At 39.7% G+C, this 16,582-nt stretch overlaps 1 protein-coding gene across 4 annotated transcripts in view; it reads right to left on the bottom strand.

Moving 5' to 3' along the window:
* Positions 1-16,582, bottom strand: part of C4H12orf75 (chromosome 4 C12orf75 homolog) — a 33,970-nt gene that overhangs the window by 2,708 nt on the left and 14,680 nt on the right. Inside the window, exons 2-7 of one of the 4 annotated variants that reach the window (XR_011854879.1) lie at positions 11,986-12,043; positions 11,847-11,883; positions 9,433-9,457; positions 5,183-5,218; positions 3,867-3,940; positions 376-2,211 (exon numbers count right to left, since the gene is read on the bottom strand). Coding sequence is in view for 2 of the 4 variants with exons in the window: in XM_072146456.1 (XP_072002557.1) it covers positions 2,147-2,211; positions 3,867-3,940; positions 5,183-5,218; positions 9,433-9,457 (200 nt within the window). In the remaining 2 variants the exon portion in view is untranslated. Of the gene's footprint in view, positions 1-375; positions 2,212-3,866; positions 3,941-5,182; positions 5,219-9,432; positions 9,458-11,846; positions 11,884-11,985; positions 12,044-16,582 lie in introns of those variants that run through there. The other 3 variants (XR_011854878.1, XM_072146456.1, XM_072146455.1) reach the window with 3 other exon arrangements.

Here is a 16,582-nt window from a genome sequence, read left to right as displayed (position 1 = left end):
GAGGGCAAATACACTAGACTATAAATCAGACTGTTGGAAACCTGTCAGTCTAACACATAGACGTCGGCGCAAACCACTGCCTAAAGATAAATCCCCTTATATATCTAATTTTCTATAGAACCAAGTTTAATTAAAGTTTCTGTAGCTGCTGTTTTCTACGTTGAAGTCCAGGTTAAAGTCAATTTGGCATGCTTTGTGCAGCGCTGCGTAATCTGTGTGCGCTATATAAATAAATAATAATAATAATTCTTTAAGTCATATGAAAAAGTTTGGGCACCCCTATTTTAATCATTTTTAGTTATCAAAATTTGGGTTTGTGCAACAGCTATTTCAGTTTGATACATCTAATAACTGATGGACACAGTAATATTTCAGGATTGAAATGGTTTATTGTACTTACAGAAAATGTGCCATATGCATTAATACTAAATTTGACAGGTGCAAAAGTATTGGTACACTTATCATTTGCTTGATTTGAATACTCCTAACTACTTTTTTCTGACTAACTGAAGCACTAAATTGGTTTGGTAACCTCATTAAGCTTTGACCTTCATAGCCAGGTGTATCCAATCATGAGAAAAGGTATTTAGGTGGCCACTTGCAAGTTGTTCTCCTGTTTGAATCTTCTCTGAGAAGTGGCATCATGGGCTCAAAACAACTCTCAAATGATCTGAAAACAAAGATTGTTCAACGTAGTTGTTCAGATTTAACCTGTCAGTTTCCACTGTGAGGAACATAGTAAGGAAATGCAAGACGACAGGGACGGTTCTTGTGAAGCCCAGAAGTGTCAGGTCAAGAAAAATATCAGAAAGGCAGAGAAGAAGAAAGTGGAGGTGGTCTGAGGATTGTCCTTGACCGTTCTCACAAGACCTGCAGCATCATCTTGCTGCAGATGGTGTCACTATGCATCGGTCAACAATACATCGTACTTTGCACAAGGAGAAGCTGTATTGGAGAGTGCGAAAGATGCAAACAGAGTCACGAGAAGTATGCAAAAGCACATTTGGACAAGCCAGTTTCATTTTGGAAGAAGATCCTACGGACCTACAAAGATTGAGTTGTTTGGTCATACAAAGGGTGTAATGCATGGCCGCCAAAAAAACACAGCATTCCAAGAAAAACACTAGGTACCCATTGTAAAATTTCCATCATGCTTTGGGGCTGTGTGGCCAATGCCGGCACCAGGAATCTTGTTAAAGTTGAGTCGCATGGATTCCTCTCCGTATCAGCAGATTCTTGAGAATAATGTTCAAGTATCAGTGACAAAGTTGTAGTTACACCGGGGATGGATATTTTAGCAAGACAAAGATCCAAAACACTGCTCCAAATCTACCCAAGCATTCATGCAGCGGAACAATAATGTTCTGAAATGGCCATCCCAGAGCTGAATATCACTGAACATCTGTGAGATGATTTGAAGCGGGCTGTCCATGCTCGGCGACCATCAAACTTAACTGAACTGGAATTGTTTTGTAAAGAGGAATGGTCAAAAATACCTTCATCCAGGAACTCATTAAAAGCTGCATGTGCCCATATTTAGTTAAATTTAGTTTTAATGCATATTGCACATTTTCTGTTAGTACAATAAACCTCATTTCAATCCTGAAATATTACAGTGTCCATTAGGTATTGGATATATCAAACTGAAATAGCTATTCCAAAAACCCAAATTTTGATAACTAAAAATGATTAAGTTTAATAGGGGTGCCCAAACTTTTTCATATGACTGTATGTAACTCACAGTTAGGAATTCAAACCACTAAGTGGGATTTGTTAAACTGCATTATACATAAAACTGGTCACCACTGCAGTGCACATTCTGAGTTAAAGGTTTCTAGCACTATAGTATTTTACATAAAAGGCAAACTGGTCTATAAACCTTGAGTGCAAGAAAGAAAACAAAAATGCTCCACCATGAGCAATTTCCAGGATCCCTTTGATAGCATCTACAATGAAATGAAATCATACATTAGTGTTTGTGGACTCAAAAGCATCTGTGGACCCAAAATGTCCTCTCCAGAATATCCATGATGCGTCACAGTGTAGATTTGTACCGCGTTAGCCATGGAGAGCAGAAGAGGCGTCACATGAGACTTGTGAACAGTTACCCGTACTTGGTGCTAAGAGTTCTTAGTCCAGCCTTGTGCTAGCAGACATTCTCCGGAAGAGGTGATCCAGGCATTGTGTTCAGTGCTTTTGATTTGCTGGGGGCTGAAACCATTTGAAGAAGTTAGTTACATAAAGTACCACACATATAAACCAGAGATCAAAAATATTTATTGCATCCACAACAGTTTTATAGCCAGCCCTAAGGATTGATCTAGATGTTGTTTGCAACTCATGGAAATAGGATTCCCTATTACATTATAGGGATTGTACGAAGTTATAATAAGCTGATCAGTTTTGGTCTGACTAGCAATCTGGAGAATAGAGGTCCAGTTCTCACTAGCGATAGTATTGCAGTATTGAAAATTGCAGATGACAGCACTCACTATCTCGAGCACTCTCATTGACGGGATAAATTGTAAGGACAGTCTCACACTGCTGTCGTCAGTCCATGACCACGGACCGTGCAGAGTCTTGTGGCACGGACCGACAATATTACGATGGCAATCTATGATGTAAGGATTTCCTGCTTTTTTTTTTTTTTAAAAATAAAAAAAAAAAACGTAGCGCAGAGACAATTTACTGTATCGGTGTTGCGGTTTTGTAAAAAAAAGCAGGAACTCCTTACATCATAGATCATGTAAGGAGTTCCGTTCCCAGCGGTATGGATGATTTATACCACAGGACTCCGTACAGTCCGTGGTTCACTGACCAACAACAGCTAAAATCAAAATTTTGGGCAAGGCACATCAGCTCTTTATTCACAGATGTTTCAAAATATGCTTTATTTTTCCAAACACTGGCCCTACTGTGAAATATGGAGGAAGCTGCAGCCTTGGGCCAGGAATGCTGTCTATACTCTGGGGCAGGGTGTCTTGAATCTGTGCAGGGTAGAATGAAATCTCAAAATTATCGGGGGATTCTAGAGAGAAATTTGCGGCCTAGTGTCAGAAAGCTTGGTCTCAATCGAAGGTCATGGGTCTTGCAACAGGATAATGACCTAAAACACCCACGAAGGAAAACATTGGACTATTTTGAAGTGACCTTCAATAAGTCCTGACCTAAACCTTATTGAGCCTCTTTGGAAGGAGCTTAAACACTTTGTCTGCCTTTCATTTCTTTGTTTTCATAGAAACAATTTTGTCCACGTGTGTAGATAGCAGCCAACGACAGGTGCCATTATGATAGTTTAATTATGTGCTGATGAATCCCCAAATAAAGGGATCATTCATAGCATAAAGATTTTAAGCAATATATTCAATTTGGTTACAGAAACCTATTCCCTTTTAAGGAATCAAAGTTGTTATTTGATACGCCTAGGACACAAAACCCCCTAGGCCAGTGGTTTATTGTAGCAAATATCCGTGCATCATGCCCATTTAAAAAGATGTTAAACTACCCTATTCTCATTAAGCAATGAGTGGCAGTGCTTACCTCAGCTGCAGTAAAGAGCACCAGAGGGGAGTAAAATTAGGTCAAACTTATGTGATAGTTTTAAGGATTTGTTTAAAATATGTGCACAAGTTTAATATAAGAATAATTGGGACACTTAACCATACATAACTTGCTCCTGTGTATAATTATTTACAGACCACTTGAAAGTATAATCCATACACAAGCACAGAATCACAGTCTCTTGAAATTTATCATGCAAAAGAGAAGGACATTAAAGGTGAAGTGGGACGCAGGAATGCGTTATTTATTAAATATATTGTAGATTCATTTCTATAATTTTAATTATACAGTAAAAATGGGAATACCTTCTGCTTCTTTTGGATCTCGACATGTAGTAGATGCATCTATTGGGAGACCGACATATACTCCGCCATAATTCCTCAAAGAAAATACATTAAAAATACTAAATACATGTAACAGACTTAATATATTAGATTAAGGCGATTATCCCACTATTGACACTTTCCCACTATGGACAAAAACAGGGCTTAGAAGTTTGCTTCGGTCACTTACATCGCCAAATCCGGGCCATTAACTCGTTATCTCTCTGCTGACTCTTCTGGTCGTCTTACAATCCAGTTTCTGCACTATGTGCTCAACTGAAAATGTTCTAAAATCTCCTATGATCTTGTCACAGACAAAGGTGACCATTCTCTACTCAATCTTCTAGATCTCTGCAGTGTTTGATACTGTGGACCACCAGCTCCTCCTCAGGATTGTTAGTGGGAAAACCCCTTTAATCTTTCTAAAAATGAACTTCTATTCTTTTGCACCTCCTCAATTTCTGTCTGTGGTATCACCGTAACCCCAAGGCAGCAGTCCTTTTTTTTTCTCGGGGTCATTCTTGACCTGGTCCTCATGCACCTCAAAAGCTTTTCCCAAGAATCTACCCTTTCGTGACAATGGAAAATAAGTGTTGCTTTGATTTACTCTTGTCTCGATAATTGTAACTCTTTTAGTCGGTCTTTCTCTTACTAAACTCTTTCCTCTTCAATCTATTCTTAACACATCAGACTTGTCTTTTCAATATTTCCATAGCGCCGCACTTCCATACCTCCCCTCCTTCATCTCAGTCTACCACCCTACATGTGTTCTTTAATCTGCCAGCGATCCAACATTGTTCTCCTTTTTAAACTGAGCCTTGCATTCCTGTCTCCGGGAATTCTCTGATCAGATTAATGACACACATTCCATATCTGCATGTTACTGTGTCTCGACACCAACTTCCACTCCCCCATCTATATAATCCCACATTACATTAAACCACTATATTACTAAATATTTGTTATTCCCCTGCAATCACAACAATGGAGGTGAACAAGTCATTGGTGAGCATGCACCATATGCACTTTGGAAGACTATCTCCAGCTGCCCTGTAAAAATGAATACCAGAGCTTAATTCACATGGAATTTTGATCAGACCCCCTTTGATCAGACATATCCACTATCCATTACCTCTTTAACCAATTTTCCTTATTATTTACTTCTTTGCTCCCAAATACCATAACTTTTTAATTTTCCCATTTACAGAGATGTGTGGGTATGTTTGCTGAAGGACAAATTGTACTTCCTAGTGGTGCCATTTGGGAAAAGTGGGGAAAGAGAAAACTAAACCAAGTACCTGTGTTTCTCATCTTGGGATATAGTGTCTTCTGACCTGCAAATCAATTTATAGAGATTCCTTCATACACAAGATTTACCAATAAGTTAATACTTTGTAAATAACAATTACTATATGTCAGTTACATTACAAATCAGAAGATCATATTGGAGAGGTCTGTAATAATAAACTAACCCTGAACAAAAGATCAGAGGACCTCTTTGGTGCTTCGTATGTAAGAACTTTTGTGATTTTTTTTTTTTGCTGTATAGCATTTTGGTTCAATAATATGTATGATCTTTTCATGGTACAAATGTAGGGAAGATTAATGCAGCCAAGTACAGAGATATCCTGGATGAAAACCTCTTCCAGAGTGCTCTGGGCCAAAGGATCACCTTCCAACAAGACAATGACCCCCAAGCACACAGCTAAAATAACAAAGCAGTGGCTTCAGAACAACTCTGTGATTCTTGACTGGCCCAGCCAGAGCCCTCACCTAAACCCAATTGAACATCTCTGTAGAGACTGGAAAATGGCTGTCCATCACCATCCAACCTGAGGAAACTGAAGAGGATCTGCAGGAAGAATGGCAGAAGATCCCCAAATCCTGGTGTAAAAAACTTGTTGCATCATTCCCAAGAAGACTCATGGCTGTACTAACTCAAAAGCTTCTTCTACTCAATACTGAGCAAAGGGGCTGAATGCTTATGACCATATGATATTTCAGTTGTTGTTGTTTAATGAATTAGCAAAAATATCTACATTTCTGTTTGTCTGTGAAGATGGGGTGCAGAGTGTACATTAACAAGCAAAGAAAAGAACTTTTTTGATCTTACCAATTGGCTGCAATGAAACAAACCCATTTTAAAGGGGTCTGAATACTTTCTGTTCCCAATGTATTGATGGTTTTGTCATGGAGTGCACCTGACCAAACACCAGTGGACAATATATTTATTTTAACTATTATAGTATGAACCATTTTATCTTTCTATTGAGGTTCAAATTCAACCAACAAAAAATAACCAAATACAGAATTCACTTTAAACGACAGAGCTCAAGATCAATGTGTAAGTGGAGAGACCCATATATAGTCTCCACTGCAATGTCCATAGTACAACAGACTGAACATGTAATCTAGTATTCAGTGCACCTCAAAACTAGTAGTAGAGATTTTGGAGTTTTTTTATGTGTACATTGTATTTTTATGGTAATGTATTATTTAGTACTAATATTAATTGTTATTATAATGGATGTGCAATCTGACTGCAAAATAAAGAGGATAGTGAAGAGTCAGTGAGGGTAATATACAGTGCTTAAAGACATAACATTTTAAATTTTTTTGTAGAAGAATCAACAACAACTGTGAAGTGGAACGAAATTCATTGCATATTTTAAACTTTTGTCAAAAATAATAAACCGAAAAGTGGGTACTGTAATATTATTTGGCACCTTTACTTTCAGTGCAGCAAACTCACTCCAGGAGTTCAGTGAGGATCTCTGATTGATGCAATATTGTCTTAAATGACTGATAATATACTCCACCTGTGTGTAATCAAGTCTAAATACACCTGCTCTGTGATAGTCTCAGGGTTCTGAGAAGACAAATTAACACACAAGGAAGGTCCATGATACTGTTGTGGAGAAGCTTAAAGCTGTATTTGGATACAAAAAGATTTCACAAACTTTAAACATCCCAAGGAGCACAATGCAATGGAAGGAGCATCAGATCACTGCAAATCTACTAAGACCCGGCCGTCCATCTGATCTTTCATCTCAAACAAGGAGAAGACTGATCAGAGATGGAGCCAAGAGGCCCATGATCACTCTGGATGAACTGCAGAGATCTACAGCTCAGGTGGGAGAGTCTGTCCATAGGACAATCAGTCGTACACTGCACAGATCTGGCCTTTATGGAAGAGTGGCAAGATGAATTTCACATAGATCTACATAAAAAGTCTACTTTAAAGTTTACCACAAGCCACCTGGGAGACCAAACATGAAATGAGGAAGGTACTCTGGTCAGATGAAACCTAAATGTAACTTTTTAGCCACAATGTCAAACGATATGTTTGGCGTAAAAGCAACACAGCTCATCACCCTGAACACACCATCCCCACTGTCACACATGGTGTTGGCAGCATCATGGTTTTGGCCTGCTTTTCTTCAACAGGGACAGGGAAGATGGTAAAATTAATGGGAAGATGAATGGAGCTAAATACTAGACCATTCTGGAAGAAAACCTGTTGGATTCTGCAAAAGACCTGAGACTGGGGCAGACATTTATCTTCCAACAAGACCATGATCCCAAACAAAACAAAACCTACGATAGAATGGTCCACAAATAAACATATCCAGGTGTTAGAATGGCCAATTGACAGTCCAGACCTAAATCCTGAGAATCTGTGGAAAGAGTTGAAAACTGCTGTTCACAAAGTCTCTCCATCCAATTTCACTGAGCTCCAGCTGTTTTACAAGGAAGAATGGGCAAGAATTTTTCTGTCTCTCTATCTGCAAAACTGATAGAGACCAACCCCAAGCTACCTGCAGCTGTAATCGCAGCAAAAGGTGGTTCTCCAAAGTATTAACTTGAGGGGGCCAAATAATATTGCACGCCCTACTTTTCAGTTTACTTTTTTTTTTTACAAAAGTTTCAAATATCCAATAAATTTCATTCCACTTCACAATTGTGTCCCACTTGTTAATTCTTCTCCCAAAAAATGTAAATTTTATATCTTTTTGCTTGAAGCCTTAAATGTAGCAAAAGGTAGAAAAGTTCAAGGGGGCCAAATACTTTCGCAAGGCACTGTATCGTTAGGCCGGATCCTTGCGGTAGCCACATTTATCAAAGATAATGCAGTCTGCATTATGTGCAGTTTGCCGGTGAAGTGTGTAGGGTGCGGCAGATTAATAAAAACTGGTGCACATTCTTCTTTAATCTGGCACCCCCTGCACTTCTCAGGAAGTGTGCACCATTTTTTTGGTGCACTTTGTTCATAATAATAATAACTCCTTTATTTATATACTGCACACAGATTACACAGCGCTGTACAGAGCTTGTCAAATCAGTCCCCATCTCCGGTGGGGCTCACAATCTAATCAACCTACCAGTATGTTTTGCAATGTGGGAGGAAACCGGAGGACCCATGCAACCCATGCAAACACGGAGAGAACATACAAACTCTTTGCAGATGTTGACAGGGGAATTGAACCCCGGTCCCCGGCATCGCAAGGTTATAGTGCTAACCACTAAGCCACCATGCTGTTCATGCTGCAGAATTGTGGCACACGTCAGTAATAAATATTACGCAAACTCTGACTAAGCATTTTAAGGTGCACATTTTTTCTGTCTGGCGCAGACACTTTATAAATACATGTGCAAGCAGCACTGGCGCAAACAATTTAACTTGACTTACTATCAAAAGTCACAGCACTTAGACTAGAATGGGGACTGGAGTCAATTTGCACCAAGAACCCAAAACGTTGAATGGAAAGTCGCAAAACAGCATTTGTGCTAACTGCGCCAAAACAACGCTACAAATAGGCAAAAAAAAAACTATGATGTATCACCCAAAGTGTGATTGCAAGAAACAGCCTTTTAATTATATATCATGTGAGTATAATAAATCAGCATACATACCTTTGAATTGAAACTGTGTTAAGTATTTTTGTATTTACCACTCACTTGACTCCTTAGCTCAGAATGAGTAGAGGAGAGAATTAGTTTAATAAATGACAATTTATGCTGAATTATCTTAAAGGGGTATTTCCATCTGGGCATTCACATTTAATTTAATTCATTTGCCATACATAAATATTTCTTCAATTGGATGTTATTTTAAAAAATGTTCCTGTGTGAAGATAATTTCTCATATATTGTGCCTTAGAAACGAGATAGCTTCCTCGGATACGACCACTTCACAATTAGGCAGCAATGGCCAGACATGCGCTATGTGCAATCACTCCAGCAGTGGTGGCCGTATCCAGGGGCACAGACTAAGAGACCATATGACTACATTTATGAGAAATTATCTTCACACAGGTAAAAAAATTTTTTAATGATTTCATTCTTTAATCTAATTGAAGAACTGTTTATATATGGCAGATTAATGAATCTGGATGTGAATGCCCAGACGAGAATACCCCTTTAAGTTTATCAATATGCTTACTTCCTCTGCAGATCAGACTGCATTTTTATGGCAACAGGTACTTAATAAATGAGGCACTTCACATTGAAAAGATACCATAAAGAATAAATGGTATAATATACTTACGTTTCTTTTTCAGGACCCTTGCAACCTACAAAACAAAAAATATATATTTTAATTAATTTATTAACCAATGGCAGTAGTAATAATAGTAATAATACAGTTATGTGTGCAATTATTGTATGTTTCTACTATATCTGACATCATAAAAAACATTCTTATTACAGGATCCTTACCCAGGAGCATGTAAAGCAAAGATGGGCCTATTGCAATGGCCTCAGTGCCCACAGAGAGACCTCTGTGTGCCACCTCTGGCACCCGTGCCATAGGTTCGCCAACACTGATCTAGGTTTTACCAGTTCAGGTGTGTCCTTCTCCATTCTCGTAATGTGCAATCACTGCTGGCAGCCTACTATAGGACATTAAACATTAGCTGTCAATCTATTCATAAATGTCTGAAAGACATAGTAGAGGAACAGCACAACGTAAAAAATTATAAAGGACCATGACACCGAGAAGCCTTGCAGAATCGATCCCATTTACACCCCATTGTAATTTTATTGGAGTATATTGTACAACCAATCAGCCGCCTAATAAACTTTTAAAAAAGGCACACACAAAAAAAATACCCTTTCCCTAGAATGCACACAAAACTAAACCATAAACATGATATATTTGTGTCCAAGGAGATGTAAATAATTATCCCATTAAAAAAAAAAATCCATCATCGCATTGGAGGTCATTCTGTAGGGCATTGGTCCCTAACGACCGGGCCATGGAACATCCACTCCAGGGCTGCGGCCAAATAACGTTGTAAAAAAATAAATAACTCCAGATATTCACTCCTCCCCTCCCCCAAGGCAGTAGGAGTCTTCTACTAGTCTCCTGTTCTTTGCAGCAGTACCTAGCACTATAATGCGGGACATTACATGGGTTGGGGTTAGACAGTTTTCCAGGGATCATGGTAAGGGGGTTACCCAACCCATTCCCTGGATACAAAAGGTTGGGGATCACTGCTGTAGGGTAAGCAAGAAAACTTGCCTCCCATTAAATAAGTAGGTCTGCAATGTTGCTGCCCTTCTATCCAGGTTAATTCACTAGACAATAATATTTTCCTTACATTATAGGACTTTATCACAAAATCATTAACTGAGTTGCAGTATATGGAATCTTGGAAGAACAAACCAAAATCAATATTTGGTTTAAAAGTTATACAGATAGTAAATAACATACTTGGACAAGTAGGGCTTTCTGGAATGTATCAGTTCCTTGTTAGGCCTTGTGCACAAACATTGTTTTTGTGCTGTATGCTAGCTGTTGTTTCAACGACTAGCATATTTCCCCCTTTATATTGGCTCATATACTGTCATAGTTTTCACGACCTCCTTTGTGTGAGCCAACTGCCCAGGCCGCAAAACTCAGAGCAGGTCATCTTTCTGCCTATCTTTCTCCAGCAATCTTTTCTCCTGTCATCAGCGCATGAATGCAGGGAAGGACACCCCCTTAAACAAATTTGACAAATTATTTATACGTTTCTAGAAAGAAAATGTACTAACCAGAAAATTAGCTATTTTCTGACAAGAACCTGCACACACCTTTAACCACTGATATGGGAGTAGAAATCACATAGGGGTTGTGCATACACGATTGACTGCTCTGCCACATGTGACCAGTGGTTCCTGCATTTTAAACAGAAACTTTACCAGGTTAAAGGAAACCTACCACTTGAAGTGGCAGGTATAAGAGGGAACTACCGAGCACCAGCTCAGGGTGAGCTGGTACCGGAGCTTATTTTTGTTAGTGTTTTAAACCGCTTTTTTTTTTTAAACTTTATGGCCAAAGCTGCTTCGGCGCAGGGAGGTACACGCTCGGCGAACCATGCGCTCTCCTTTACTTCCTATGTAGCCGCGTGCACGGTCGCGCGCATGGTAAGCGCTGAGCGCGTACCTCCCTGCGCCGAAGCAGCTCCGGCCATAAAGTTTAAAAAGTGTTTTAAACCGCGATACTGCGGTTTAAAACACTAACAAAAATAAGCTCCGGCACCAGCTCACCCTGAGCTGGTGCTCGGTAGTTCCCTCTTATACCTGCCACTTCAAGTGGTAGGTTTCCTTTAAGTAAGACATGGACAACCCTACGAAGGTGTTTTAAATAACCTCGTAAAATTTCTTATTAGTGGCCAACCCACTATAATAAATACTATTGTTTATCCTGCTTAATAATACACATTCTTTTGCCTTTTCTGTGCAGTAGTAACCTCATTTATATCAGGGATAAGATGGACTGGATTACAAAAGAAGAACACCTCTATAAAAAAACACCTCCACTATTAACGATAGATAAAGTTTCAGCTTATTCACACCATCTGCACAGCGCATATCTAGGAAAATTATAAAAGAATAATGGTAGACTGGGGTGCCTGGAACACAACAGATAAATTGATTCTCAGGGCCCACCCTACTTCTACCACATAGAAATATTACCTATATTGTGGGAGTCTGGGATTCAGGAATTTGAAAGCTGGGGATACAGTGAAAAAAGAAATAAAGTACAGGCATTAGTTTAGTTTTTAATGGAAATCAACCAGTTGAAGAAAGCCAAAAAAACCTAGAAATACTCAACTCCACTCCTTTTCATCTTGATACCTTGTTCTTCGTTAGTCTTGACAAGCCAGGATCACCTAGAAACGAAAATTATAAATAGCAGGGCTGAGCGCAGGGACAAGATGTTTGGCGCTCAGGCCTGCTTATTATGCACGCCCCGCACCTCCCTCTTCCAGGCTCAATTCACTTCCCTCATGTAACATCACCTAGCTCTCCAATACTTCTAGCATGGGAGAGGAAGGAGGCAAGGGTGTGTATAATTAGCACCCTGGAGCGCTGGACAACTTGTCCCTGTGCTCCGTGCTGCTAAATATCAGTTTCTTTTCTAGGTGATCCCTGTGTGCTAGGTCTAGCGAAGAACAGCGCTAGGATCATGATGAAGAGGAGTGGTTTCTTGAAGTAGGTATCAAAGGAGGTTTGTACAGACATTTTCTTTTTCTCATAAATAGCCTGGTAGCATATTGGGCCTTCAGTAACTGTACAGCAAACTTTGCTAAACCTCCCTGTGTCAGGATCTTGCTCCTGTAATCTTGCCACACCTTCTTCAAAAAAGCCTAAAAGCATCAGCTAATTCTCTTATTGAAAACTTTTTTGGCCTTAGAATTTCCAGGTCTTCCTAGCTAAATGCCTAGCTCTGCTGCACTAGTTCCATAAGGTCCTTATTGGTTAGTTCTTTGTCATGGGAGTCGAGTAACTCTCCAACATTATTTTCACTAATGTTCAACTGAAGGTGATTACCAATAACAACCACAGCTGTAAACCCCAAAGATTCCCGAGCGAATTGGGGGACACAATTTCTTCCGAATTCCTCTAATAGTTCATCTCCTTCACTTCATCCCAATATTAAAAAATACATTTTAATGGCATCAGATATAATATTCTGCCAGAACTCCCCCAAAGTCATCTCTTTGTTTTGTGTAGCAGTAAAGTTTTTTTTAGAATGTCTTCCTTAAATAACAGGCCTTAAAAGGAAGTTGTGACTTCTTGATTTATTAGTTGAATTTGTGATGTGATGTTGGGGGGTTAGAAATACCACCTTTAAATTGGGATGCATTTCATCAAAAGTGTTTGGATATCAGGGAGAAGCAGAATTTTTAAATTAATGTTTTTGCTCAAGCAATAATGCTTATCCGGAGGTACAAAATAATTGAAAAACCAATCTTGAAAAATTGCTGCTGCAACCCAAGCCTCTGAATTTGCCCTCCATATAACAGAGATAATACAGTGCCCTTGAATTTAGGGAGTGATACACTTGAAAAAGTTTGAGCTTAAATCCCAGATGCATTACCCCCACGTAATGAAGACAGCCTGTCTCTTGATGCCCTGGTGCGTTTTTTCCTTCTTTTGAAATGTAGGACTTTCCAGGCATTTTTTACACAAAAAAGGATTTTCACCCACATTAAAAATTTTGTCTGGGAAAAAGGAGGTTGGTGGGGGTCAGAGAGGTATTTGTGTACAGGCGGTCCCCTACTTAAGAATGCCTGTCTTACAGGCGACCCCTAGTTAGAAACGGACCTCTGGATTTTGGTCATTTACTTACCTTTAAGCTACTGTAAACAGCTATAACACTTATGAAAGGTGTCTGTAATGAAGCTTTATTGTTAATCTTGCTTCTTATGACAACCCAACATTTTTAAAATCCAATTGTCACAGATACCAAAGAAGTTTTTGTCCGGCGTTACAATTACAAAATATACAGTTCCGACTTGATCTGATGGTAGGTTCCCGGTAACATCCTAAGCCCTTCCCTAACCCTATAATACTTTCTAACCTAATCTACAGTTTATCTAACTAATATGCAAATTTGTTGAAGAGGTTACTGGGGTATGGAATAGCCTCTCTTTTCACCAGAAGCCTCTGCGATCCCTCCTACCTAGTCAAATTTCTGTCTTACTGATAACAATAACCACTATATCACATATACAAGGCAGACTTGGCTTGCTGATACTCTAATATTACACATGCTGAGAGTTGTCTCATTCTAGAACAGTGATGGCAAACCTTTTAGAGACCGAGTACCCAAACTTCAACAAATACCCACTTATTTATCGCAAAGTGCCAACACAAAAATGTAATTTGTGATTTATACTTCCTTCTCTGTCACAGTTTTCATTGATACCAGCACCCTGAGGACACCAATAAAGCAGAAAATAGTCCCAGGTTGCACTGTCACTGTCAGCAAGTCCTGGGCTGTCTGGGACTGCAGGAAGATACCTAGAGTCATCTCTAATGATGGCCTGAGTGCCCACAGAAAGGGCTCCGAGTGCCACCTCTGGCACCAGTGCCATAGGTTAGCCATCACTGTTCTAGAAGGTTGGTCATTGACTATAGTTCTGATCAGACAGGGGTAGAAATTAAATCTAATACCTTACAAGTGACATGTATCCTCCTTTGGGTGACCACTTTTCCCCACTAGGACTTATCGATGCAGAATTTTCTATGTCTTCAGCTCCTGACAGCACATCTCCACACTGTGCAACTAAAAATACCACAGTCATTTTCATCACATAAAATTGTGCTCATAAATAATTTTACCCACAACTGAACACACTGTGTCCCTGCATATATCACAATTTACGCGGAAAACCCCAAATAAATGACCTTACTATAGCCACTGAAAAATACTGCACCCCTAATAAATTAAATTACAATTGGTGCCCGCACTATAATCCCGTATATGGTAATTTTACGAAATTTTTTCTCCTAGAAATTATCAATGTACATAACTGTGTAAATTAATGTGTGTGGGGGGGGGAGGGGTTATTTATTGGTAAATAACATAAAGTTCCCCCACATAGTCTGGCACGCCTACCTGTCTGCTGTCCCAGCACCTGATAAAGACATGCCAGGCCGTACATAAGTTGGCGGAGCTTCCATGCCCCTGTAAATAAACGGGTGCACAGCTCCGATGGAAATCAGTTTGGGACACCAAGAGCAACAAGGCAGGGGAGTACAGCTTTATTTTATATATATCTTGCTTCTGTTCAGTTCTGTCCATACAAAGCTGCAGCGAGAATCAGTTATTGCCCATGGAGAACTTTACCATTGTTAGAGATGAATTTGCTGTAAATTCTCAGGATTTTACTAGGCTGTAGAGTGACTTCCAAGTTAGAAAAAGGCACCAGTGCTGATGTATCAGGATGAGAGCAAAACACAGGCTCCAATATCTTAGAAAAGGCAGCTCTTACTTTATGGTTAGTGTTATACATATGTATGCTTGGCTACTGTGATTAGCATAGGAAAGGTAAATAAGTAACCGTATTGGGTTCTGAAGAATAACTGACCAGCTAATTGGTCTCTGGTGCTCGGGCAGTTTCCATTATGTCCTCTGCTGTACACCAAGGTCAGTTAGGTTTCTGCTTTTTGAGGAATAGAAACCTAAAACTCACCCAATTCCCGTAACTCATTTGGTCTGTTCTAATCACTAGGAAGATAATATAAAATGGAAGCTGCATACACAAAATGGCAGCTAATATCTAGCATAATACTCTAATATGGCAGCTAATATCTACGGTATTCTCTTACACCAGACATTGCTTGTAGTTGGACTTGGTACACTCAGATATACCTGTGTGTGAGATTTTTTTCACTAAATACAGTATAACCCCATTCTGCTCTGGGTAAGATAGGCAGCATATGGGAGAAGCTGAGGAGCAGTTTGAATGTAGAAATCAAAGAACACAGATGTATGAGGGGACCCCAGCGCTCCATGTCCAGCTACAATCCTGGAATATAAATTCAGTTTATACAGTACTGTTACTACTAACACACACAAAGGTAAAGGTATATAAAGGTATATACACACATATCCAGGACTGCTAACTATCACTAAAGCTGAAGAGCTTTGTATTGTCAGAGTGCCAAAGAATATAAAGCATCATGGACTGCAGCTCAATTATATATAATATCAACAAACAGGGAATGTGTTTTAACAAATACCAGCCCCGGAGATATGTGTAACCATACCTGGGTGTGGGGTTAGTAGCAGCAGGACTATGCAAGAAATGCATGACATTTTGTAAGTGTAACTCCAGACAAAGTATTTTTTTCCTAAATGTGACAACAGGATATTCGTATTTTTGGTCTGTCACAGGAAGAAGGTTTAACAATAAAGCTTTATATGTTGACCATTGCAGCCTGGGCAAAAGTTCAGTAAATTACCCTCATACTGAGAGCTTGACCAGAGGTCACAGTGGGCAGAGGGGACCGTCGGTCAGGGCCAACGACCTGAAGAGGAAGTTACAACTCCTCCAGCTACATGTGACCCCAACCCCACAGCATGGGCTGGACACCCAGGAGAAACTGTATGCAGGAGAGGGTCCAGAAACATGAGGCAAGTGACTTGTGTGTGTCAGGGGAAGGGTGTATTGTATGTTGTCAGTGGGGAAGGGTGTATGAGAGTATTGCTAGGAGGGGGAGCTGGGGTGTGTTGTCAGTGGGGGAATGGTGATTGTGTGTATGTTGTCACTGGGAGAGGAGGAGTACTGTCAGCATGGGTGGGGAAGCATGTATGTTGTCAGCAGGGTAGGTGTAGTATGTGTGTTGTAAGTCAAAGGGGGAAAAGTTAAAATGCCCTATATACAGTTGAAACCAGAAGTTTACATACACTATATAAA

The sequence above is a fragment of the Engystomops pustulosus genome, chromosome 4 (assembly GCF_040894005.1).
Source record: "Engystomops pustulosus chromosome 4, aEngPut4.maternal, whole genome shotgun sequence".
NCBI lineage: Eukaryota > Metazoa > Chordata > Amphibia > Anura > Leptodactylidae > Engystomops > Engystomops pustulosus.
The sequence above is the reverse complement of the archived record's forward strand: the minus strand, read 5'-3'. Positions and strand labels throughout refer to the sequence as shown.